This window comes from Lutra lutra, chromosome 15 (genome assembly GCF_902655055.1).
Source record: "Lutra lutra chromosome 15, mLutLut1.2, whole genome shotgun sequence".
In the NCBI taxonomy this organism is placed as follows: Eukaryota; Metazoa; Chordata; class Mammalia; order Carnivora; family Mustelidae; genus Lutra; species Lutra lutra.
In genome coordinates, this window is record NC_062292.1 from 36,706,913 (window position 1) to 36,733,878 (window position 26,966).

General features: G+C 47.0%; 1 protein-coding gene and 1 long non-coding RNA gene across 3 annotated transcripts in view; one reads left to right on the top strand and one right to left on the bottom strand.

Moving 5' to 3' along the window:
* Positions 1–2,418: 2,418 nt before the first annotated feature.
* Positions 2,419–12,314, bottom strand: DYRK3 (dual specificity tyrosine phosphorylation regulated kinase 3). Its single transcript, XM_047705256.1, has 3 exons — positions 12,049–12,314; positions 9,900–10,011; positions 2,419–4,228 (listed from the first exon to the last, which is right to left on the bottom strand). The coding sequence occupies exons 1-3, from the start codon at positions 12,123–12,125 to the stop codon at positions 2,654–2,656; spliced, it is 1,764 nt and encodes a 587-aa protein (XP_047561212.1). The 5' UTR covers positions 12,126–12,314; the 3' UTR covers positions 2,419–2,653.
* Positions 12,315–19,579: 7,265 nt separating this feature from the next.
* Positions 19,580–26,966, top strand: part of LOC125086063 (uncharacterized) — a 96,010-nt gene continuing 88,623 nt past the window's right edge. For both annotated transcript variants that reach the window (XR_007123085.1, XR_007123086.1), the window contains exon 1: positions 19,580–19,801. This is a non-coding gene — a long non-coding RNA (uncharacterized LOC125086063). The remainder of the gene's footprint in view (positions 19,802–26,966) is intronic.

Consider the following 26,966-nt stretch of genomic DNA (forward strand, 5'->3'; position numbering starts at 1 on the left):
AAAAATCAGTAGAAGCCACCAACTTGACCTGTTTAATTGAAATGACCAGAAGAGGGGCGCCTGGGTGGCTCAGTGGGTTAAAGCCTCTGCCTTCAGCTCAGGTCAGGGTCCTGGGATCGAGCCCTACATCGGGGTGGGGGTGGGGGTGGGGGGTCTCTGCTCAGCAGGGAGCCTGCTTCCCTCACCCCTCTGCCTACTGTGATCTCTGTCAAATAAATAAAATCTTAGAAAAAAAAAATGACCAGAAGAACAAAAATGGCTGCAGAGCCATTCAGTGACTGTCGGGGAGACAGCCTGAACCTCTGCACTAACTCTGATCCAGTTCAGTCACTCTCTGCTATGGGCAGGGATCCAAGTGACAATTTAACAGTGGCTGATAAAAGGGGGCACCGGGTAACAGCTTCTAAAAATGACAACTTGCCCCTAAACTTGAAACCAACTCATCAACCTCCCCAGATCCATCTGGTACAACTGGCACGTTTTAAAGCAGCCCACTCTCCCCAAACCTGACTCGGTTGCGGAAGACAGGTGTCCCAGCCAGCCCGGATGACTCTGCTCTGCGTCACTCTCTAGGTTGCCAAACTTAGGCAGAAACACATCTATCTGCCTTCCCAGAGCTTTCTAGAATTCGTATGGTGTCAGAGTTGTCTACAGCCTGTCCTCGGCCTGGTTCCAGGAACCTAAATCTATCTACTCAATGCACAGAAATGGACCACGTGACCACCTCAGCCACGGGTTGCCTCCTCTCCCGTGGCAGACGGCGTGGGCTGACCCAGGAGATTGCTCCCGACAAACACATCCCGACAAACACATCCCGATTCTGGGCACGGCAGATGTGTTTGGGGCAGCAGTCTTTCTTAACGCTGTTTGCTTAAGAGCAGGTCTCCGCACTGATAACAACCGGCAAAACAACCCCAACACGTGCTCTGCTGAGATAACGTGTGGCTGCTTGCGCTGCTTCTCTGTTGGGCCACGAGCTCAGCAGGAGCTGGAGGGACGTGGAGGAGGGGTGTGTTTCCACTGCCTTCTGTAAACCCGGAGTGAAGGAAGTGATTCAAGTTTTAAAGTGTGCCATTGCTCAGGCACCAGAAGCACCAGGATGTGCCCTTTTCAAGAGGCCAAGGCCTCAGTCTGTACCCTTACGCCCGCGGCCACGGCCACGCTGTGGACATTGGCTCACTCTCCGTTTTCACAGCCCATGCTGTGGCGATCAGAGTACTTCTAAGGCAGGAGTTCCTTCAGTGATGTACCCCTGGCATTTCTTTTCTTCTGGTTACGGTGTTGGCCGGCGATCTTATGATCTCTGACCTTATGGAGTTCACAGACTAAGTTCTAGAGTGAAAATGGAACTGGGTCATCCTGGGAATGCTGCTGAAGAAAGCAACGGTCTACCTCAGAGAGGCCGCTCTGAGGACCAAGCTCGGGCACACTCTTGGAGGAGGGGGGAAGCAGAGGGGAAGAAAACAGTAGCACTGAGTTTTGAGTTATTGTACCTTTTCCGCCCTTCCAAGGAAGACATCTGGCTAGCAGTCAGCTTTACTGTCAGCCCTCGCTGAATCTTAGCAGAGAAAAAGAAAGGATGTTCAAGTGAAGGAAAAGGAAATGGTTGACCGCCGGCATCTGGATTGTCTTATAGCTGAAGTTCACTCAGCACCTAGGGGACTTCGGCTTAAATGGCCAGTGGGGAGACTGTGGCATGCTGAGGCGGCAGAGGGCTGGGGAGAGAGGAGGGAGGGCAGTGGGCCATGGTTAGGTTTCTCAGAGAGTGATCACTTTTATAGGGAAGAAGACCATGGAAATGCAGCAAGTAGGCCTGTCTCCAAGGTTCTGAGAAACTCGGGAACTGAAGTTTACCTGCTGCTTCTCCCTTAACAGTCATCTGAGGCGAAGAAGCTGCTTTATGCTCCCTGGAGACAGGGGTGCGGTGGGGTTGTAAAGTGATACAGAGGACTTAAGTTTTAAAACCAATGCTTGGTAAAGGGGTAGGATAGCTATAAAATGCCTTTCCCAGGAAACATATCAGAAGCAGAAAAATCATAAAAATAGTAACAACATAAAATTAAAACAGCACACATCACAGGATTGAAAGAGAAATGAGTCATTGAGAAGCAGTGACACCACTTTTTCAAGTGACTAAAAACTTCCAGAACCTTCCCCTGCCCCATATTCTGTCAAGCTCTTTCACCTGGGATGAGCCACAGAACGGCCTGCTGGGGCAAGAGGGCTAGCTTCAGCTCTCATCCAGAACCACGGCTGTGTCCCAAGCTACCCCTCCGGAACAGAGGCTGAGGGAGACGAGAAGTGATGAGTGGCCAGGATACACTTCCCGGGGCACCTTGTATCTTGAGAGAAAGGGACTTAAACCAGTAGCAGCATACGTAAGGTGATGTACACCTGACGACAATAATGAAGATGCACTGACCTATAAAAAGTCATTTAATGTACATTCCAGGACGGCCAACACAGGCTGGTTAGGTAATTAGCCCTTGAAGAGTTCTGTTACAGTCATATAAAAATGTTTTGCCTTGTTAAAAAAAAAATCTAGTCTAACAAAAACATATCCACCAATGGGCCTGTATTTTTTCCCCCATGTTCAGGTCTGCAAGATAATTAAAAATACAAACATATACATCTCTGAGCACAGCACTGTCCATTAGCTAATGAGTTTTGGCAGTACACTGCACAGAGGTATACCACCACTGGTTTCAGACATTAAGTTAGCTTTAAGCTTATTGGCTATTCCGACAACTGGAGGCAGCTTGGAACCCAGTCCCTGGAAAGCGTTTGCAGGATTTACCACCCGTTTGCCTGATACCTTTTCAATGGTGATGGGTCTGGGCACAGACTTACTAATCCAAGGATGTCTCAGTGCTTGAGCTGGGGTCAAACGGGCAGAGGGGTCCCATTGAAGGCACCTTTTCAAAAACTCTATAAACAAGTAGTCATCACATCCCTTCAGTGCTGTCACCCAGTCTTTGCTGCCTGGGGGGCCCCGCTTTTTCCCCCTACGTGAGCGACCCCCCACAAGCACAACCCTCCCATCTGCCTGAGTAGTCACAGAACAGTAGCGAGGTAGGCCCTTGGAGTTAATGAAGTACTTGGCACGTTTGGATTGCTCCAGAAGTTTTGGTGGTGGCATCCCGAGCAGCTCCATCATACAGGCCAACTGGTCTCCCTCATCCTCTCCCGGGAAGAGAGGCTGTCCTGTTAGAAGTTCTGCAAGGATGCAGCCAAAACTCCATATGTCTATAGGCGTGCTGTAGCGGCTTCCTAAGATGATCTCGGGAGCTCTGTAGAACCGAGACTGGATGTACGTGTAAAGCTTCTGGTATTCGAAACAGCTGGACCCGAAGTCAATGACCTTGGTCGCACTGCGCCCGTGGTGCTTTAGGAGAATGTTTTCTGGCTTCAGGTCACAGTGAATGATCTTATTTTTGTGGAGAGCATCCAAGGACTGCAAGATGGATTGGGCAAACTTGCGAACTAACTGGACGCTAAAACCCTGAAACTTGTTTTTTTTAATGAGCTCATAAAGGTCTATGCTCAGCAATTCAAAGGCCATGCAAACGTGGTTCCGGAAGGTGAAACTTTCCAGCATGTGGATGACATTCATGCTCCCAGTTTTGTCCTGCTTTTTAAGATGCTCCAGAATCCGGATCTCCTCAGCGGCTTGCCGATGGAAGCGTTTTTCATTGCGCACCATCTTCAGGGCTACGTACTGTCGAAGTTTGTGATCGTAGACCCGGGCCACCTGCCCAAAACTTCCCTTGCCGATAATCTTCAGCACCTCGTATCGATAAGCTAGATGGTCGCGAGGCACGTGAATATAGGCCCCGTCTGCATCGTCATAGCCACCGTTATTGGGCCCGCCGATCACTCCGTGTCTTTTTTTGGCATTTGGGCCCACGAAGTAAATCTCGGGGTAGTTGACGATCTCCAGCTTCTCGTAGGCAGTCAGGTGGTGTTTGTACTGCTTCAGGGCTTGCTCGGGAGTCAGGGGCACCGCTTTGGACGTTTTGGCTGAACTGCTGGCTTTCACCGCATTCGAGGTATCTGAACTTTTACCCTGAGAGGCGGTAGGAGAGCACTTTTCAGAGTCGTTGATACCATCTGTCTGAAGAGTATCAGATCTTCTGTTGCCAAATTCTTGAAACAGCTGTTCTACCTTCACCTCACCTCCACTCAGAAAGTGCTGAGTGTGATCTCTGGTTAACTGCTCAGCAGTGATCTATGGAAAAGAAACATGAATGTGATGGTAAAGCCACTAAAAATAGTGGAAGGATGAAACAACCTGTCCCCGGCCGGAACGACACCAAAACTGTCCAGTCATGTAGGTTACAATCACCCAAAAAGTGAGATGAGAGAGGCAGGAGTCAACAGAGACTGTGTCATACCGATCTTCAGAACCCCTGAGTACAATTGGCCACCTCAACCCCCAGTATAGGCCTTGCTTTGTTTAAGAGCAAACGGTCTTCTTACCAAACCCTAAATGTGCTAAGTTCCTTCTAATAGGTCTTTCCAGTCAGAGTCTTCTTACCCCCCCCCATCCTGCACTCCTTCAAGTTCCAACTCAAGTCCCCTCCCTACCATCTGGAACTACTCCAAGCCCATGCTAATTAACCTCGTATCTTAACTGTAGCTTTTCAAATCTGTACCACATGATCTGGCATTTGATTAGATACATACGGTCTCTTATTGTTTACTGTTTCGAGTATCTTACCAATTCTTAAGGGCATACATCAGAATCAAAATATGCATATTAAAGTGTTCTGTTTAAAAAAAAAAAAAAAAAAAAGATGGGACGCCTGGGTGGCTCAGTTGGTTAAGCAGCTGCCTTCGGCTCAGGTCATGATCCCAGCGTCCTGGGATCGAGTCCCACATCGGGCTCCTTGCTTGGCGGGGAGCCTGCTTCTCCCTCTGCCTCTGCCTGCCATTCTGTCTGCCTGTGCTCGCTCGCTCTCCTCTCTCTCTGACAAATAAATAAAATCTTTAAAAAAAAAAAAAAAAAAGAGGAGAAAGAATCCATGAAGGACCAGGCAGGATTTGAACCCAGGTCTTCGGTCAGTCCAGCACCCTTCCCACAGACACAACTTGGCACTGGGTTCTAGCACTTCTACTACTCTCCACTAGGGCTGAATCATGGCTGTGGCCTGGAATCAAGCAAAACCTCATTATCTACTCCCAGGTCCACCTCAAAAATGACCTCATGATCTATTCCCAGGCCCCCCTCAAAAATGACTGAATACTTGCAGTTCAGCTCACTGAATCACAAGAGTTCTAAGCCTAAGAGAATTCCTGAGATCCTCTGGGCTAATTCTTTATGCATCTGATGAGTAACAGTGAGAATCCAAGGCCCCCGGAGGAGTGGGGAAGGTTCTGGTAAAACTTTCCTAAAGAGATAGTGTCTCTCCTCTGCGTCTCTAACCTATACCTACACCCACTCTTCCGTAGGAAAAGCCTATGTGATAAAGGCACTTTACTCTTTACACTTGAATTTGCTTAACATTCTCCTTCAAGGAGCAGTAACTCACTGAAGAAAGCTCTACTTATTCCTCTGAGATGAAATATAATTCTATGAAATTAGATGGAGGAAAAGAAAAGCAAAAAAGAGAAATAAAAAAAAATTACACACACACACTAAGGAAAATTCAAGAGGGTGCTAGAAGGAAAGAAGAAAACAAATGAAAAGGTCATGATCCAAAGCGGCCATATCCTTAAAAAACAGAATTTTAATATAACCTAGGAAAACAGCACAAAGCCTATTATCTAAATAACAATATAAAAGAGAAAACATAAATAGCAGCAAAAAAAAAGATGAAACAATTTAAGTGTTGGCCAATTTTATATACAGCTGTAGTTTTTAGAGCAGGACATTCACTCCTGCCTGTTTCTTTCAGGTCATTTATATCAATTTAAACATTTAGGGAGTCCTGTAGTTACAAAAACGGGGTAGTACCTGATAGCACACAAAAGTGAGGCAGGCGATACAACTGTAGCCACACTTTGGCAAGCAGTGTTTGAGCAAAGAAATGATATATGCACCGAGAAAAATCTCTGATACCATAATGGAGAACTATCACTGGTCAAGAAAATAAAACAGGCCTGCAGACAGAACCCAAATACCTTGCTAAGATGTAAATATTATGCAACATGTTTCTTATCAGTAAGAAGTCAAATGACTCACTCTGTACTCAGGGCTGAAAAAACAGAAGAGGGTCCCATCCATCTATCTGGCCCTCCATGTGCTGGTCACAGGAACCCTCACTGTTCACTATTACAAGTGCTTAAAAAAAAAACCAAACCCACAAATAAACAAGAAACAAGTGTTCTCAATGAACTATAATCCAGGAGGCGATGGGTTTAGCAGAATGAGGGAAAATTCTTTGGTTTTAGGGAGATTTACATAATAAAAGCGAAACTCCGTTTGCCTCCCAGCCTGTTTTCCTTAAAATTTTTATACCTAACTTCAGTGCTTCTACATATTTACTGCGAGTGTGTTGGGGACATGTGCTGAAGAAAAGAGAGGTCTATGGGAGTCCTGGCTATCCTGCTTAAAAGCTGTAAGTCCCCGGGCAGGTTGCTTGACCTTTCGCCCAGTTTCTTAGCCTTAGTTTCTTTATATATAAAATGTGCATAATAATACTTATTTGCAGGATGCTGTGTGAGTCAAATTATAATTAATAATATATGTGAATATACCCTTACAAGCTATAAAAGATTTTACAAACACTGGTAATAATTTGGTAAAATTCTCAATACATTTAGGCTTAAACTATGTGCCTTCTCTTTGCCCTTTCCGTTTCTCTCTTCTCTCTGTGGGACCTCCTTCCATATCTCCAGTCCCCCTCCAGCAGACATCTGGCACTAAATAGGTCTCAGGTCTCCTGCAGCATGATGGCCCCCACAACAGGCCTTCCTTTAGGATGCACGGAAATCCCTCACCCACTTTCTCTCCTGACAAGAAACCTGCTTTCAACTTGCTCTACAATTTAGGTGTCACCTCTCCAAGTTACTGGAACTTTAACAGATCAATGCCTTAACCCAAAGGAATGACCCTCCAGAACCGAGGTCACCAGTGACAAGCTGGTAGGAAAGGGATTTGAGGGTCCGTCCCTGGGTATTTTTACCAACTCTGCCTACAGGTAAGGCTATGCCGGCTCTGGAGGTCTTCATTTCTGTTTGTGATAAAGAGAGGGTCTCAGGCACGGAACATTAATATAAGAACAGAAATTTAATTTGCACCAAACTATTACAATAAAATTAGGGATGTTGTTTGGATTTCCCGATTCAGGTTTTTCCTTAAAGTGAGCCTAAATCTCACTCCGTGTAAATTGAGTCTTAGTTTGCCCTCTGGAACTACACAGAAGTGTCCAAATTTCATGTAAAAGTCCTTCACATACTTAAAAGGGGCTGTCCCGCCGCCACCATTTTTCCCTGGGCTCATCAACCCACCACACCCTCTCCCTCACTTGGTTGCTTGGTTGCTTCCTATCCTATTCACATTCTCAGCGCGGGCTGCACTGCAGGTCTCTCTTGAAGTGTGGCTCCCAGGAAGAAAACCAAGCTCCGGGTACAATCCACTCTGGATTTTCAAGGTCTGAGTCTCCAGTGAATCTGAAGAATTCCAGGAAGGAGTTTTTCCACACAGGGAGGGGTTCTCTTCTTGGGTTTCTTTCCTTTCCTGTACATAAGTTAAATACTGGCCTGAATCAATCATGTATCAAGACTGTTGTGCGGGGCGCCTGGGTGGCTCAGTGGGTTAAGCCGCTGCCTTAGGCTCAGGTCATGACCTCGGGGTCCTGGGATGGAGTCCTGAGTCGGGCTCTCTGCTCAGCAGGGAGCCTGCTTTGCTTCCCTTCCTCTCTCTCTGCCTACTTGTGATCTCTCTCTGTCAAATAAATAAATAAAAAATCTTTAAAAAAAAAAAAAAAGACTGTTGTGCTATAAATAAAATCTTCCTTTCATTGTTCTAGGAGAATCTACAATTTGCCTGAATGTTAAAGTATAATAGTTATAAAATACTACATATTTCTAGACTGTAGTTATAATCACAATAACTGAGCAATACAGATTATATACCAATTATTTTCGTAATTATGTAATTATACCACAGGGACAGATAATGCCAGATTAATCATGTTTTGTTTAAGAATGCTTCACATACACTGTTAACTTGGAGGGCTCTTGACATTTCAAATAGAATCCTCAGCTGTGTTAATAGAGTCTTGAAGATCTTGTTGAGAAATTCTGAGAAGGCATATACTTCTCATCCAGACAGGAAACACTCCATTCTCTTTCCCTAGCTCTTGACCCTAAATCTGCAACACAAAACTTAACCCAATAAAAGCCTATATGCAGATGGTTTATGGTATACAATGAGAACATAAGAACATCTTGGATAAACAATGAAGCATAAAGGCTTTGTGAAAACAGCAATAGGGTCTGGGGATGGAGTCATGTCATAAGGGTCTATCCATGTCAACAGAGGTCAAAGAGCATTTTTTTCAGCAAAGTTTGCAAAGACACCATTACCTTAGAATGAAAATTCTATGTCCGCAAAATGGTTACTCTGTATATTATACATTAAGAAATTCATTTTGAAACATACCATTCAATTGACCTGCTGGGAGATGATTAGCATTGGCTAACCCTAAATTGAAGTTAAAATGAACTTTTAAGTCACATGTTAATGGACCAGCCCCACTGCAAAGTTTCCCACAGAGATATGCTACTGGGCAGCCAGTAACCTAGAAAACTGATGGTCAGATGGACATTGGGGAGGAGATGTGCTATGGTGAGTGCTGTGACCTGTTTAAGACTGATGATTCATGGACCCTTACCTCTGAAACAAATAATACATTATATGTTAATTAAAAAACAAAACAAAAAAAGCCAAACTGAGGTCAACCAGAGGAGTATGAGATTCTGGAGCTCTGAGAAGTTTTTCACATATTAAAGAAATAAGCTTGCTGAGAATGGAAAGGAAACTTACTGTACTCCAGAGAACAGGTTAAAAATAGGGTGACCAGCCTTCCAAATATATTTAGCCAATACTCTGTAATATTATTAGCTTCAGAACTAGTGAAAAGATTGACTTTAATAGCAAAAGCTGACAAAAAGTTGGGGAGGGCTATGAAAAATGCATGCAATATTTTTTGGAATATAGAAACAATTTGAGGTCTTAGATGAAGAAATGTGAAGGAGAAATTACAAATTAGTATATTCAGTTATTCAATTCGTTCATTAGGTGATATATACAGCAAATGTTAAAGTCACAGGATAGCTTCTCCCTATCCTGGAACTTGTCCAAACCCTGTTCTCCCTACTACTCTGTGTACGCTGAGGGAATATGAATTAATTTTTTTATTACCTTAAGTAAAACAGTGTCAAAAGCTAAATGTCTGCAAGCTCCAGAATGATTAAATTCATCAAAAACCAAACTGTACTGTTCAAGTTTTATTTATGATCTATAAAGTGATTCTCTGTAGCATACTAAGAAGCTAGGACTGCATTTCTCTCTTGCAGGGGAAAAAAGGTACAGGTCTATAATTCAGGGGTATTTTCTGTTTCTGGTTTTTGTTAAAATGAGTTTTTACAACACACTGTCTATGTTCTTCTATAACAAAACAAACATTCCCTAGATACAAGTAGCTTATTATTTTTTTGCTAATGCCATATATTTATCCCCGTGATTGAAAGGAGTAAGTGCAGCTCCAAATCAAAATCATTCTATAAAGCTAAAGTGGGAACACAGCAATTGTTATTTCAAAGTCAAGAGAAACCAAAAGGAAACAAAAGAGTCTGGGTTGCCAGCGAGATGTAACTGTACCTTGGGCATTAAGTAGCACTTCCTTCTTTTCAAGACAACTAGAGAGCAAAGAACAACTTCATTTACTTACATTTAGTCTTCTGGGCAGAGGCGGTTCAGAAGGATTGCAGAGTACATTTGAACAGGGTGGGCATTTGGTTTCATCTATCATCATGAAGGTATCATAGACACCATCCCCCAATCTAGTTGAAAGGATTACAGATAAAATCCGTCAGTAACTTAAGTATATAAACTTGTATTTTCAAAACAAGTTTTGAAAGTTTTATTTCTTTGTCTTTATTGCCTCACATCTGCCACAAATAACTACTACAAATAAATGTCTACACTGCATGTTGGTATTGAATACAAACAACAATTGTATTGAATACAAATACTGGGGTATTTGGCAAAAGAACAGAGGAAGCCCAATTTTTCTTTTCTTTTTTTAAAAGGGAAGCATTTCTAGGTTTTTATTTTGAAATAGTTAAAACAAGTCTGTCTTTGTGAATGTTCTTAAAAAAAAAAAATAGGGACTATCAGGGTGCCTGGCTGGCTCAGATGGTAGAGCATGTGACTCTTGATCTCGGGGTTGTGAGTTCAAGTTACATATTGGGTGTAGAGATTAGTTAAAATTGGAATATTTTAAAAAATTAAAATAGGGACTATCAAAAGGATCTCATTTAACTTACTGCTTGCAAATAAAGGCTAGTTTGAATCTGAAGCCTAAAAGCCAACCAGAACAGGAAAAGAAAGAGGGAAAAAAAAATAAGGCAGAGGTAACTATATTTTAAAAATCAGAGACTTGGATGCTAATCTCAGCTCTACCACTGGCTGTGTTAACTTCTTCCCTGACTTTGTTTTCCATTCGTTATAATGGGAAGAATAGTTCCAGTCTACAAGAAATGAAAGGTCTTAGGGCTGTCTTCTTTTTATTGTTTATTTACGTACCTACTTAACATCTACCTAATTTGTAGAAACATACAGGGAAAAGCACAACAAATACTAAAGGGATTCTCTAAATTACAAAATGTACTGAATTTCACTTCTGTATCCACTTCAATTTCTGGTGGATGGTGGAACCTAAATGCTAAACGATTGAGGAGCACCTCTGTTCTTTAGCACTGTGTCTCCACAACTGAAGAGGAAGGGGGTTTATTTTATTTAATCCACAGGATGGTCCTAGATAATGTATTTCATCTACCACAAAGAATATGAATTTCCCAGTTATACACATCAGTCTTTCAGTGTATCATTTTTACATAATACACCACAAATACAATAATAATGACCAGGAAGAATTTTTAAAAATCTTTTAAAATATGCTGAAATATTTATTTCAGTTTTTTAATTTCAATATTTAAAGTTGCCTTTAGAAACTGCTTTGTAAAATTATTTCTAGAGCTTTCTTCATTGACGTGTTATAGAAATACAAAGAATAATTTAAAAAGTCCAGTACAAATATTTTTGGAATATTCTTTTTAAAAACTGGCTCACATTCTGATAGCATTATTTATATCTTTAATGGAAACTGCTTCTCTGACAACCCAAAATTCGGGATGTGACTGAGTCTTTGCCAACAGCATGAATATAATAAATAAAATGGGAGAGGCGTCCACATTTATAGAGAAAAAGACACTGAAGACTTGCAAGTATTCCTATAAATACGCAGAGGAAATCACCCGAAGGAAGTCTGATTGCAAATGAAGCGGGGGGAGGGGTCCCTTGTCTCCTTTTAGGCGTAAAATACAATGCAAGGTGGAGAATCTCTCAAAATAGGATCCCCAGAAAGCCCTATTCAGCACAACCCTTCACCTGCATATCCGAAGCCGACCGCACCCCTCACGGCAAAACCCCAAGAGTTCAGCCCTCGGTTATCTGCTCTGAGCAACAGGGCTTCCGTGAAAGGTAGTGCTCCCTACCTCCACAGTTTGCTAAAAAAGCCCCGCAAAAAGTCCCAGGTTCTTAAAGAGTTCCTTACCATATCCCCGATCTAGGGCTGCTTCTCCTAACTCCGCTCCAGCCCCCACCCCGATCACGGTGGGCTTGCGGGGGAGGGGAGCTGACGGAGGGGAAGAGGGTGGATCCGTCCCCCGGAGGCGGTCAGAACCCTTCCCTCGTCCTCCTGCTAGCGGCTCACTCCAACCTCAGTCCAGGCCTCCTCCGCCCCGCCCCCGACCCCGCCAGCCAGCGCCAGCCGCCCACTCGGGCGCCCCCAGCCCGTTACCCTGCGGCGCCGTTACCTCCGCTGCTGGGGCGGGAGTCCGGCTCCGGGCGGCCCCGCATCCTTCTGCCCCGGCCCGCGAGCCGTGCCTCCCATCCGCTAGCTCGGGACCCCCGGGGGGAGGGGCGGCGGTTGGAGGGTTCGAAGTGCAGGGTCCACCTGCGCTGGGGCGGCTGCCGCCGGGACCGCGACGCTTCCCGGGGGAATCTCGTCCAGACACTGCAGATCCGCGCGCCTTTGCTCGCGACTCGCCCGACCGGGAGTGCGGAGAGGAGCGGCAGGGTTGGGAGGGGGAGCGGTGTGGTCGCCTAGCAACCGCGGCACGCCCCGGGAAACGCCTCTGCGCCGCTACGCGGTGACGCAGGGGGCGGGGCCCGAGGCCTCTCCCCACCGCGCGGCGCTGGCCTGGGCCACTCGCGAGGGCTCCGGGAGGTTCCGGGCGGGACGTCAGTCGCGGGTGCGGCGGGTGTTCTCTGGCAGCGAGTGAGCGGCAGGGAGCCGCTGCCGCTGTGGGGAGAAAGGCCCGGACGGAGGATTTGTGGAAGTAGCAGTTAAATCCGCAATTTCTGCCTCAGAAATGCGGCCCGCCCCTCACTATTGTCCTTCAGCACGTTGTAGCCTGAACTTCTGAAACCTCCCTTGAATATGTATTAAACAATGAATGAAAAAACGTGTAATTTCCATAGGTTTTCCCACGGAGGGGTTTCTTCCCCCCGCCCCCGCCGGAGGGCAATGAAAGCAATAATAAAAACGTAGGAAGCTACGTTTAGTGACACTTCAGTGACACTGTACCAGCGCTTACGAACATCGTTTTATTAATCTCAGCGACCACACCGTAGGACATCCTCCTTGTACAGATTTAAGTAGGATCCAGAATTTAAGCTGACATCTGACTCCCTCTCCACGGGATGCCGCGGATAGTAGGGCGCAAAGAGCCATTTTACCGATGAGGAAACTGAGGCCACGGGATCCCTGCTTCTCCAGGATCTTCTAGGAAGTCCAAACTCCCAGCCTTCCTTTGGCTTGCAGGAGGCCCCACGGAAGGCTCTGGGTTTTTTCCCTGGGAATATTTAGGGAATTTGTTTCTCCCTTTTCTGAAAAGTGAAGAAACCTCAGTAACCCTAATGTTACATGGATTTCGATCATTGGAACGAAGTGAGAGGGAAGGAGGTTAAAATAGAAGAACGCAAGTGTGGTTCTCTTGTGTGCATGGTATCTAATCGGATTTCCATGAACCTGTGAAACCCGAGGCCCAAAGAGAGAAACAAAAGTTCTCAAAATGCCGAACAGGGGCGCCACCTAGTGGGGCCTGGAGACTCATTGTCCCAAACCAGCGTAGCATAGTCCATAAGTCTGAAAATTTCCATCCGAGGCTCATTTCCGTGTGACTAAAAGTCATATCCCCGGTTCTCATGCCTCCAAGTAAAATGACCTTAAAGATTCAGAGGCTTTTCACTTTGTAAATTAAGGATGTGTCCGTTTGGGGAACTTTATGCGTTGTGACCAATGTTGCTTGAGCTGCTCAATGACATAAATAAAACTTCTCCCGGCTCTTAAAGTTATTCTAATTTCATAAATAAGCTTCTGTGGGTTTTTTGACCCTCCAAGCCGCACCCCAGCAATCCTGCATTCATGCGGGTTTCTGTTCGGGCTCCTGCGGAAGCTTTTGTTTGAAGAGAGTTCCATGGCAACAAAAGTTTGGACTAGATTGCTATGGAGGTCCCTTCCAGCTCCGTGATTGCAAAATTCTACTGAATAATCCCTGTTCTTAGTACTTATGTGGACACCCTAGACCACTTTACTGCCCTGAACATTCAAATGGGACTTGCCCCCACAAGTTTTCTTGCCTCATTCTGAATCACTGCTTTGAGAGGAATACATCTCTGGTTTCAGACATACCTCTGTGAGCCAGCCTGAAGCATTCCTGCTTCCCCTCCTGCTCCTGAGGCGGGAAACCGAAGCTTCCTTTATCTTTAGCCTATTGTTCCCATAGTCAAGGAAGGAAGGGTTCCTTGGAGGTGCTGAAGCTTCATGGATCTCTGACCTTAGTGTTTTAAACACTTTCCAGTATTTCTGCAAAGAGCCCCTGTTTCATAACAGTCTGGCTGGGTTAAACATTGGGCTGGGTTAAAGTCCAATAAAGGATCTAACAGGAGCTTCCTCACCCTCTCTGAGCTGATATCTTGTGCCCTCTTGAGCAGCTTGAGCAGCTCCCATATGATTCATGTCCTTCCTTCCCCTCTAAAGCCCTGCTCAAAAGTAGTTCAAAATAGTCCTTATCTTTCTTCACATAGCTAAAGCCATATTTAGCCAACGTGGATTAGCCAAATATATAAGATGCCTGCCTGACCTTTGAAGCTGGTTCCAATGTATCTGCAAAATCAGGAAACTAACAAAGAAAAAAATGGCGCTATTCCAGGGACTTCAGAAATCAATGGGACATTCAGAATGTGATCACAGCAGTTTCAAATGCATAGAGTAAGAAAATATCCCTGTGGCCATATTCACCTTCAATTTTGTGACGAGATAGCTGTCGGTAGGTTAAATTTAAAATCGTTTCATTGCTATGAATTATTCTTCACAGCACGCTATGCCAATGCATAATATGACATATGAAAGCGTTAAAAAAAAAAAAAAATCATTTGGAGGCATGCCTGGGTGGCTCAGACTGTTAAGCGTCTGCCTTCTGCTCAGGTCACGATCCCGGAGTTCTGGGATGGAGTAATGCATCAGTCTCCTTGATCAGCAGGGAAGCCCACTTCTCCCTTTCCCTCCACCTGCCGCTCCCCCTGTTTGTACTCTCTTTCTGTCAAATAAATAAATACAATCTTTTAAAGAATCATTTGGAAAGGAACTGTGAAGCTCTCCCTTTTTCCCCAACTGTATTGACCTCAAATTTACCTGAGCTCCAGAAAATGCACCTGCTATTTTTTTTTTCAGAAACACAGAAATCTAGCTCATTGAAACACTAAAACCATGTCTTATTTTTCTGAAACCCTACCAGTCTGCCTGACCAGACCCTGGAAAGGCAGTCCAGTTTTTTCCAGCTCTGCATTCAGGGGACATTTGTGGAGGTTAGGGCTTGGAATTAGGCAGATGCCTTGTACCCTTAACTACCCACTCCCATTACACAGCCCCCCCTGACACCTGCCCTTGAACAGGTCTCTGGCTACCCTGAACTTCAAGGCCCATACATGCACAGTACACCACTTAAGCTGCTCTTAGGCAGCAGGGACCCTACAGGCCTATACAGAAATGACCCATCCCCAATCATTGGCATTGCCTCAAAAGTAAGAGAGAGTATACCCCCAAGCCCCCCGGGGACCTGCTCCCTATTGGGGTCCCCAGTTCCTGCTACAATCAAGCCTTCCAAGTGTGTGTTATTGGAAGATACCCTGGCCAAGCTGCCAAGCCTTGCCTTAGCGAGGCAGTCCATATTCCCCCAGCTCTGCTTTGAGCAGGAATATGCACATTGTGTAGATTAAGGCTTGGAATTAGGTAATGCTAGATATTCCCAGCAGCCCACTCTTATGACCCAGCCTTGCCCAACATTGTGCTTTTCCCTGTCCCACACTCCCTGACCTGTGCCACCAGGGCTTCTGTGGTCCACACCCATCAGCAGGACTTCAGTAGCCTATGGAGCTCAGGCCAGATGCAAAGGACCTAAATGTGCACAAAGGCACCTGAATAGCTTCTAGGATGGAGGGAGGCCACCACTTGAAAATTGTTGCTAGCTTTAAACTAGCAACAGTCTGTCCCCTTGTAGACTCACTCTCTGCCGGAGTTCTGGGCATCTGCAGCCATCATGGATCCCAGGTAGCCCGTTTGGACTCACTGCCTGCGGCAGTGCCCGAGGACAGGGTGTAGACTAGGCCTGTGCAGGCGTAAAGGGAATCTGGAACAGGGCAAGTGTCCTAAGAGTCCATGAGAGTGGACTCTTGTGTTTATAAGGCATCTGCCAAATTCCAAGCCCTAACCTAAACAAATGTGCTTATTCCCCCTGGAAGCAGAGCAGGAGGAATTGGACCATCTTGTTTAGGATGGGTACAGGGATGTGGCTGGATTATCCTCCAATAACAGATACTTGGGAGCCTTGATGGCTGCAGGAGCCTGAACACCAGCAGAAAGTAAGTCCAGGGAAAGACTATCGCCGTTCCAGTGGCCACCTCAGAACAATTTTCGGTGTTGGGCTACCTCCACCTTTGCACCTACAAAGGTGGTTGCCGATGGGTGCTAGCTACACAGGCCTGGAGAGCTTCACCAACCCACAGGTGGCTGCTGGAACTCGTATGGCACGTGCACAGGACGTGAAGGCCAGGGGTGCCGGAGACTAGGCCCAGGGCAAGTGTTGGGAAGGTCCGGATGATAGGAGCGAGCTCTAGGAGGTAGAGCACATCAGCCCAATTAAAGATCTACCTTCTATTATGGATGATTCACCCTAAGGCAGAGCTGGAGGTTTTTTAGCTCCCTTGACAGGGTGTGGCCTGGTGACAGGCAGGACAGGGTGTCCTCTATTAGGAGATGTCTAGGAGTCTTTGTTTCTGGTGAAGCCCAGCACCCAGCAGGCAGCAGGTCCATATGGACTGAGGGCTGCCCACTTGCAGCTGCCACCTCAGAGCCATTATCAGAAGGCTCCCCCCACAGTGTAGAAGGCTACACTACTGGTGGCTAGGCTGGTAGCTGGGTGGGGCCTGACTAGAGTTCCTTACGCTTGAGGGCCACGCCCGCTCCACCCTGCGCATGTGCAGGCAGCACAACTCAGGGTGGAGGGAGCGCCTGACCGGGGTCAGCGTCTGGAGATGGCTGGTTACTGGAGCAGGCTCTTGGGGTTACAAGGTAGCTGCCTAATTCCAAGCCCTAACCTACCCTATTGCACATATTGCCACCGAAGGCAGAGCTGGAGTATCTGAATGGCCTAGCCAGGGCTAGATCATGGAGGCCGGTCAGGGCATCATCCAAGAAGAGGCACCTGGGAGTCTTGATGGCCGTGGAAGCCCGGGACCCCAGCAGATAGGAAGTCCACTTGGGGACTGATGGTTCCTCTTTTTAGGGACTGACTCAGACCAGTTTTCAGGAGGGTGGGTTCCTTCTAACCTTGAGGCTAGGCAGGGGGTTGATGAGGGGCTCTAACTTTAGAGGCTGTCAGGCCTGGCTGCCCGAAGGTGGCTGATGGCATTCAGACCGTATATGAGCCGGTGGCACAGACAGTGGTATCAGGCACCCCAACAGGACAAGTATGGGAGCGGCTGGGTCACAAAAACAGTTTTTGGAAGTACCTGGCATCTGCCCGATTCCAAGCCTTAATGGGCACAAAGGCACACATTCCCGCTGAAGGCAGTGCTGGAGGAATCTGGACTGCCTTTCCAGATCCACCCAGGAGGACTAGCTGGCATTTCCTCTAATAGCAGATGCCTGGGAGCCTGATGGCTGGAGAAGCCCAGGACTTTACTAGGCACTGACTGTGGTCAGTTTAATGGTACCACCTCAGAAGATTTTTCAGGGGGTGGGTTCCCTCAAATCTGAAGGAAATTCATGTAGTTGGCCTCCCACCTAATTACCCAATTTCTAGAGGCCTGGAGGGCCTTAGCAGCCAAAGGCCTGCTGCTAGGTTGAGGACCGGGTAATGTGGGGTGAGGCCAGGCCACAGGAGGGGGCTATTTGGGGTATCTGACTGACATCCGGTTAATTGCAAGCCTTGACATATGCAAATGCACGTATTTCTGCTGAAGGCAAAGCTGGAGTAGATGGACGGGGCAGGTGGCTGACTGGGGTCAGATACCTGGGAGCCTTAATTACTGGGGGAGCTTGATACCATTACTGCCATTCAGCTTATTGGCTTCATGTTGGAGTTCCAGAGGGCTTGGACTGTCCCCAGCAGCCCACAGGCAGCTGCCAGGGTGAAGACTGGGCGTGTGTGGGTTGCAGAGGTCAAGGTCGCCAGATACATGCACCACGGCGATGTTAGGCCACAGGAGGGAGATATTGAGGGTATAAGGTGCCATCCTAAAGTGCAAAGCCCATATACCCATTGTGAACCTTTCTCCCAAAGGCAGAGCTAGAGGTTTTGTGTGTGTATGTGTGTGTACACATATATGGGTGTATGTGTGTATATATATACATATATATATTAGATTTTATTTATTTGGGTGAGCAAGAGAGGTGGGAAGGGGCAGAGGGAGAGGGAGAAGCAGACTCCCCTGCTGTGGGAACCTGGACTTGGGGCTGATCCTAGGACCCTGGGGCCATGACCAGAGCCAACGGCAGATGCTGAACTGACTGAGCCTCCTTACATGGATGGATTCACTGTCCCACTTTCATCTTCAACCTGTATTTCCTAAATCCCAGGATTTTAAAAGAGCTAGAGATTTTTTAACTGCCTTGCCAGAAGGGGCCTGGCTGGCCATACAGGCTTTTTCCTCTGTTTGGAGATACATGGGGGTCCTGGTTCCTAGAGAAGGTGCAACACCATTAGGCAGCAAGTTCACATGCAGAACCTCTGTGCCCATTTGTGGCTTTCAGCTCAGAGTGCACTATGAAAGGTGGGCTCCCTCTACAATGGTGGCTATGCAAGTGGTTGGGGCCTGACTGGACTATCATGAACTTGAAAGCCTGGGTCTGCCCAAGGTTGATATATGGGATGATTACTGCTCAGGTGCGGGTTGCACAGGTTTGGGTAGCCCAGGACCTGGGAGAGGGCAAGTGTCAGGAGAGGCCAGGCCATAGGAGAGGACTATTGGGTGCACGTGGTGTCTGCTTAATACCAAGGCTGAAGCTCCAAGAAGGTGCATATTCCTCCTAACGGCGGGGTTGAAAGACTCTGCGGTGCTTTGCCAGGGTGAGTCTGGGTGGGTTTCTGGAGGTAGCAATTAATAAGAGACCCCTGGGTGCCCTGATTGCTGGAGAAGCGCAGGACCCCACAGGCGGCCAGTCCAGATGGGGGCTGACTGTCATCCTTTTGTAGCTGCCCCCCCCCCCCCCCCAAGTGATTTTCAGAAGATGGGTTCCCTCCGCACCGGCAGCCCTGCACATGCTCAGGGCCTGGCCACAGGTTTGGAGGGCCTTCTGGGTCTTCGGGGTGATCTGTGCATGCACAGGCAGGCAGGTCAGGGTAGCCGAGGATGTCAGCAGGGCAAGTGTTGGGAGAGGCCAGGTCAATGGGGAGGGCTCTGGGGATTACAGGGCATCGGCATAATTCCAAACCTAACCTATGCAATGCACACATTCCTTGAGAAGGCCTAACTGGAGTCATCTGCCCCGTCTTGCCAGGGTTCGGTTGTGCGGGCTGGCTAGGGTAGCCTCCAACAGGAGACACCTGTGAGCGGAGATTGTGGCAGAAGCCTGGAACCCCAGGAAAAGGCGAGTACGCATGGGCAGTGACCGTGGCCAGTTAAAAGCTGCCACCTTAGAAAGATTTTTATGGGGAAGGCCCGGAGGCCAATCAGGTGCTTGGGAATCCAGCGGGAGTTCCACGGGCCTGGAGCGCCCCCTGCAGGCCAAAGCCAGCTGATCCAGGGCGGACTGCACATGCGCGAATCGCGCCGGTCAGGGCAGCATCTGGATAGGCCTGGTAACAGGAGGCTGCCGTTGGGAGTACCTAGTGTTTACCTAATTCCAAGACTTAAGCTACACAAATGTGTATGTTCTCCCTGAAGGCGGAGCTGGAGGCATCTAGACTGACTTGACAGAGTTGGATTGTGCAGGCTGGCAAGGGTCACCTGCAGTAGAAACACGTGGGAGCTCGATTGGTGCAGAAGCCCTGGACCCAACTGACAGTAAGTGCACTCGGTGACTGTCACCCATTTGGCATCCCCTTAGACCCATGTCTGGGGGGTTGGCCTCCTCCATTTTGAGGCTCTGCAGGTGGTTCAAGACGGGCACTAGCTTCACAGGTCAGGGGACCCCAGTGCCCAAGTGTGACTGATGGGGTACAGATTGCACACGCATAGGATGGCCATGTCAGGGTTGCCAAGGACCTGAAACAGGGCAAGTACTGGGAGAGGCTGCGTCCCAAGACTGGTTTTTGGAAGTACCCGGCATCTACCAAATTCCAAGCCTTAACCTGCACAAAGGTGCTAATTCATGCTGAAGGCAGAGCTGGAGGAATCTGGACTGCCTTGCCGGAGTGGGGCACGCTTCACTGCTGGAGACAATAAGGGACACCTAGGGGCCCCGATTACTGGAGAAGCCCGGGACGCCACCAGGCAGCCAGTCCAGATGGTCTGTCATCAGATTAATGCTGCTGCCTCAGAATGATGATCTGGGGGGTGGGCCCTCTCTACCCTGGAGGCTTACAGGGGTTTGGGGAACAGCTTGTGCTCCCCAGGCCTGGAGGGCACCATCGGCTGAGGGCCACTGACAGTGTGCTCTGCCGGCCCACGCTCAGGCGCACAGGTCAGCATAGCCAGGGAACTGAGTCAGGGCAAGCTTCAGGAGAGTCTGAGTCAAACAGCAGGCTATTGGGGTACGTGGCATCTGCATAATTTCAAGGCTTACCCTACACAAATGTGCATATTCCTGCTGAAAGCAAAGTTGGAGTAAGATGGAGGTCTGGCTGGCTGGTGGGGGTACCGTCTGATCAGAGACACCTGGGAGCCTTGATTGTTGCTGAAGTCTGAAATACCAACATATGGTAGGTCTATGCAGGGACTGTTGCCCATTTTAACAGCAGTCTCCGATCAGTTTTTTTTTTTTAAAGATTTATTTATTTATTTGTTTGTTTGTTTGTTTGACAGAGATCACAAGTAGGCAGAGAGGCAGGCAGAGAGAGAGAGGAGGAAGCAGGCTCCCTGCTGAGCAGAGAGCCCCATTCGGAGCTCGATCCCAGGACCCTGAGATCATGACCTGAGCCGAAGGCAGAGGCTTTAACCCACTGAGCCACCCAGGCGTCCCTCTCCGATCAGTTTTGGGGGAATGGGCTCCTTTACACTTGAGGCTGTGCAAGTGATAGGGAATGGGCCCTAGCTCCATAGGGGCAGATAGCCCTGCTCACCCAAGGGTGGCTTTTGGGATATGTATGGTGCAGGTGTGGGCCGTGCAGGTCAGGGTAGGCAGGACCTTGTACTCAGGGAGACAGGGCAAGTGTATGGGAGGCCAAATCATAGGCTGGGGATAGTAATGGTATCTGGCATATGCCTAATTCCAAGGCTTAACATTCATAAACATGAATATTTCTGCAGAGGCCAATTTGGGGAAATTTGGACTGCCCTGTCAGCATGGGGCCAGGTGGGATGGCCAGAGTACCCTCCGATGAGAGACACCTGGGGGCTTTGATTGCTGAAGCCCAGGACCTCGTTAGAAAAGTCCTCCAGCTGGTCTGAATGGGGATTGACCATCACCAGGTTCAGCAGGAACCTCAGATTTTCAGGCGGTGGGCTCTCTCCACAGTGGAAGCTAGCAGTCTTTCAGGACCTGAGTCCCAAGGGCTTGTGGGTGGGGTCTGCCTGAGGCCAGCTTACAAGGTGTGGACTATACATGTGTGGGGCTCCCAGATCAGGGTGGCTGAGGATCCAGAACACAGCAAGTGTCTGGAGAAGCTGGGTCCCTGGAGCAGGCTCCTAGGGCTACAAGGCATCCTCCTTATTCCAAGCCCTACTTTATACAAATGAGCATTCCCACTGATGGCAGGCCTAGAGGAAGATGGAGGGGATGGGCTGGCTAACCGCGGTACCCTCCAATAGGAGACATCTGGGACACTTGATGCTGCTCAAATCCAGAAGAGCAGCACACACAGGGAATGACTACTGTCACTTTGTTTTTTGTTTTTTTAATTTAAATTCATTTAGCCAACATGTATGGGAGATGAGGAATGGTTCCCTCCCCCGAGAGGCTGTTCAGGTGGTTGGATTCCGGCTGGAGTTCCACAGGCCTGGAGTGCCCCCTGTAGCTCAGGAGAGGCTCTGCAGATCAGGATAGCCAGACCTGGGAAGGGGCAATGCCAGGCAACGCCAAGCCACAGGAGGGGGCTGTTAAGGATAGAAAGTGATGGCCTAAGACACAAGGCCTACCTACTCATTGTAGTTTTCTCTCTGAAGACAGAGCAGGAGGTTTTCCAACTGCTTTGCCAACAGGGGCTGGGCCAACAGGATGGGGTATCCTCCATCAGAGATGTGGGGGTCCTGGTTCCTAGAGAAGCTGGGACCCCCTCACCTAGTAAGTTCACATGGGGACTGGTTATTGCCCATTTGCAGCTTTCAACTCAGAAGTTTTTGGAAGGTGGCCTCCCTCCATGCCTGTGGTTATGCAGGTGGTTGGTGCCTAGCCAGAATTTCACAAGCTTGGTGGACTGTAATTCCAAACCTTAAGCTATACAAATGAACATACACCCCATGAAGGTAGAACTGAAAAAATCTGGACCGCCTTGCCAGGGCAGAGCTGGGTGAGATGGCTGTGATACTGTCCAGTAAGTGACAGCTCAAAGCTGTAGCTGCTGGAGAAGCCGAGGACTGAGTTAGGCAACCAGTCCAAGTGGGGGCAGTCTTTCACCAGTTTAAAGCTGTCCCAGAAAGATTTTCTGGGGGTAGACTCCTTCTACCCTGATACCTTGAGGTGGTTGAATTCAAGCCAGAGTTCCCCAGTCCTGGAGTGTTCTCTGCAGCCCAAGGCCAGATGACAGAGGGAGTACTACTGCTCACGTGCAGGATATGCAGGTCGGGCTAGCCACGGACCCAGAACAAGGCAAAGTCGGGTGAGCCTGGGTCACAGGAGGAGACATGGGGCATACCTGGCATATTCCTCATCCCAAGCCCTAACTTACACATGATCCATATTCCCCTTGGAGGAATCTGGAATGCCTTACCAGGGTTGGACTGGGCAGACAGCTTCTAGTAAGAGACACCTGGGAGCCTTGATGGTTGCAGAAAGCTAGGACCCCAGCAAATAATAAGTACACATGGGGACCGTCACCCATTTCCGTGGCTCCCTCAGAACAGGTTTTGGGAGGTAGGTTCCTTCCATCTTTGAGGCAATGCAGGAAGTTGGGGATGAGCCCTAGCTCTGTAGGCCTAGAGTGACCTGGCTAGGCAAGGGTGGCTGGCTGGGTGCAGGCTGCTCATGCCAGGAGGCGCAGGTCAGAGGAGCCAGGGACCTGGTGCAGAGCAGTGTCAGCAAGGCTGCGTCACGGGAACAGGCTATTGGAGGTACCTGGCATGTGCCTAATTCCAAACTTTAACCTGCACAAATGCACATATTCAGCATGAAGGCTGTTTTGTTTTGGGAGGCAAATAATGCTCGAAGACTAATTTTGTTTGCCAACAATGTATTTAACAAAGGTTCCCTGTGCGAATTGCCCAAGCCAGTAGCATATAAGAGAATGTCTTTTCATTAGATAATATGAAAACCACAGACTCCAAACCAGCGTTAGATTAATCACACGATTGTTCCAGGCAAGGAGAGATGAAAAGAATGAAGTCCAAACATAGCTGAGGTGTGTCCTTATCAGAGTTGGTACTCAGGAGATACCGCTTAGCCAACCAGGGCTGAAGCCCAGCTGCTAGTGCAAAAGGGAAAGTCTTGTGTTGCTAGAGCACATTGCTGGGGAACGAGGATCTGGGAATCAATGGATAATGTGATTTTTGCAGGAAGCTAGATGGCTTTTGCCCCTGCCTGTGAAAGAGTCCTATTTACAGAGGCAGGAACTCATTGCCCCCAAGGTCTTCAGGTGTCCTTTTAGACCAGCCACGTATAGCCTTGCCCAGACCACTGTCATAATCCTCATGGACTCTCAGTGTTGATAGTCTAATGTCCCCTTGCCGTAACTGCTGCTTCATATGTTTTCTATTTGTTTATTTATTTTTCATGTATTATTATTTTTTTAAATTAACATACAATGTATTATTTGCCCCAGGGGTACAGATCTGAATCATCAGTCTTACACAATTCACAGCACTCACCATAGCACATACCCTCCCCAATGTCCATAACCCAGCTACCCTATCCCTCCCCTCCCACCCCCCAGCAACCCTCAGTTTGTTTCCTGAGATTAAGAGTCTCTTATGGTTTGTCTCCCTCCCCAGTCCCATCTTGTTTTTTTTCCCTCCCTACTCCCCATGCCCCTGGCCCTGCCTCTCAAATTCCTCATATCAGAGAGACCATATAATAATTGTCTTTCTCTGACTGATTTATTTCACTTAGCATAATACCCTCTCATTCTATCCTCGTTGTAGCAAATGGCAAGATTTCAGGGTTTTTTATGGCTGCATAGTATTCCATTGTGTATATACACCACATCTTCTTTATCCATTCGTCTGTTGATGGACATCTGGGCTCTTTCCATAGTTTGGCTATTGTGGACATTGCTGCTGTAAGCATTCAGGTGCATGTGCCCCTTCAGATCCCTACATTTGTATTTCTAGGGTAAATACCCAGTAATGTGATTTCTGGGTCATAGGGTAGCTCTATTTTCAACTTTTTGAGGAAGCTCCATGCTGTTTTCCAGAGTGGCTGCACCAGCTTGCATTCCCACCAACAGTGTAGGAGGGTTCCCCTTTTTCCACATCCTCTCCAATATCTGTCGTTTCCTGACTTGTTAATTTTAGCCATTCTGACTGGTGTGAGCTGGTATCTCATTGTGGTTTTGATTTGTATTTCCCTGATGCCAAGTGATGTGGAACACTTTTTCATGTGTCTGCTTCAATGTGGTTTTTTTAAATGTTTTATTTATTTTTTAAAAATTTCTTTCGAGTGTTCCAGAATTCATTGCTTATACACCACATTGCTTCATATGTTTTTAAGGTAAGCCTCCAGGGGGCCCCTCAGCAGCTGAGCTACTCCGTTCTTATGGGTGAGAACAGATAAGACGATGACATCTGACAACTTCACACAAAAGCAACATTCAAAGCAACTTCACATCTAAGACAACTTTATTTTTGTCTTTGTCATCAACAAGTGGATTTGAAATCCTGTCAAACCAATACACCACAGTCTTCCCTGTGCTTTCAAATTACTCACACACTAATTAATACTAAGGGTCTAATGTCCTATACAAATTCAAATTCATAAAAATATCCGTTTACCCAGCTGCCTTCGGCTCAGGTCATGATCCCAGCGTCCTGGGATCGAGTCCCACATTGGGCTCCTTGTTCTGTGGGGAGCCTGCTTCTCCCTCTGCCTCTGCCTGCCACTCTGTCTGCCTGTGCTCGCGCTCTCTCTCTCTCTCTGACAAATAAATAAATAAAATCTTAAAAAAAAAAAAAGATTAAAAAAAATATATGTGCTGCCGAAGCGAGCACAAAAGATTAAAAAAAATAAAAAAAAAAATATCCGTTTACCCTGTGATTCTTCGTCACTTACAGTGTTAATCACAAGCAGTCCTATTCGGAGAGCATTTTTCCTTCGACAAACATTCTTTTACACATAGTTGAATGGCCAGTTTAAACAACGATATTACTAGTGTGATCAATATGAGCATAACAAAGAACTCTTTAACACGGTACCACATTTAATCTCCAAACAACCAAAAGTTATCTGAACCACTCAGTTTAACTTAACAGTTTAAGTCCTTGACAAATACGTTTCCAAGTGAAGATCATCTTTATAAGGCTCCAGAGGGTGCAAACTTGCACAGTACTATCAAGCACGTGTTCAATTGCTGTAACTCCAGCATTCAACACTGCCATTGTGTTAGGGAATACATGTATTCACTCTCTTTTAAATTCCTGCAAAGTTATTTTGATTTTTATTAATCTTCAAATGTGCCTTGACTTAGGTTTTCTTTTTTTTAACATCTTAATTTAATTTTATTTTTTTCAGTGTTCCAAGATTCATTGTTTATGCACCACACACAGTGCTGCATGCAATATGTGCCCTCCTTAATACCCACCACTGTGCTCACCCATTCCCCCACCCCCCTCCCTTCCCAAACCATCAGTTTGTTTCTCAGAATCCACAGTCTCTCATGGTTTGTCTCCCCCTCCAATTTCCCCCAATTCACTCCTAATGTCCTCCATGTTATTCCTTATGCTCCACAAGTAAGTGAAACCATATGATAATTGACTTTGTCTGCTTGACTTATTTCACTCATAATAATCTCCAGTCCTATCCATGTTGATGCAAAAGTTGGGTGTTCATCCTTTTTGATGGAGGCATAATACTCCATTGTGTATATGGACCATATCTTCTTTATCCATTCGTCGGTTGAAGGGCATCTTGGCTCTTTCCACAGTTTGGTAACTTTGGCCATTGCTGCTATGAACATTGGGGTGCATATGGCCCTTCTTTTCACTACATCTGTATCTTTGGGGTAAATACCCAGTAGTGCAATTGCAGGGTCATAGGGAAGCTCTATTTTTAATTTCTTGAGGAATCTCCACACTGTTCTCCAAAGTGGCTGCACCAACTTGCATTCCCACCAACAGTGTAAGAGGGTTCCCCTTTCTCCACAACCTCTCCAACACTTGTTTCCTGTCCTGTTGATTTTGGCCATTCAAACTGGTGTAAGGTGGTATCTCAGTGTGGTTTTGATATGAATTTCCCTGATGGCTAGTAATGATGAACATTTTTTCATGTGTCTGTTAACCATTTGTATATATTCTTTGGAGAAGTGTCTGTTCATGTCTTCTGCCCATTTTTTGACGTGATTATCTGTTTTTGGAGTGTTGTTGAGGAGTTTGGGGTGTTGTTTGAGGAGTTCTTTATAGATCTTGGATATCAGCCCTTTATCTGTAGTTGTCATTTGTGAATATCTTCTCCCATTCCTTGGGTTGCCTCTTTGTTTTGTTGACTGTTTCCTTTGCTGTACAGAAGCTTTTTATCTTGATGAAGTCCCAAAAGTTCACTTTTGCTTTTGTTTCCTTTGCCTTTGGACACCTGTCTTGGAAGAAGCTGCTGTGGCTGAACATACTGCCTATGTTCTCCTCTAGCATTTTGATAGATTCCTGCCTCACGTTGAGGTCTTTCATCCATTTTGAGTTTATCTTTGTGTATGGTGTGAGAGAATGGTCA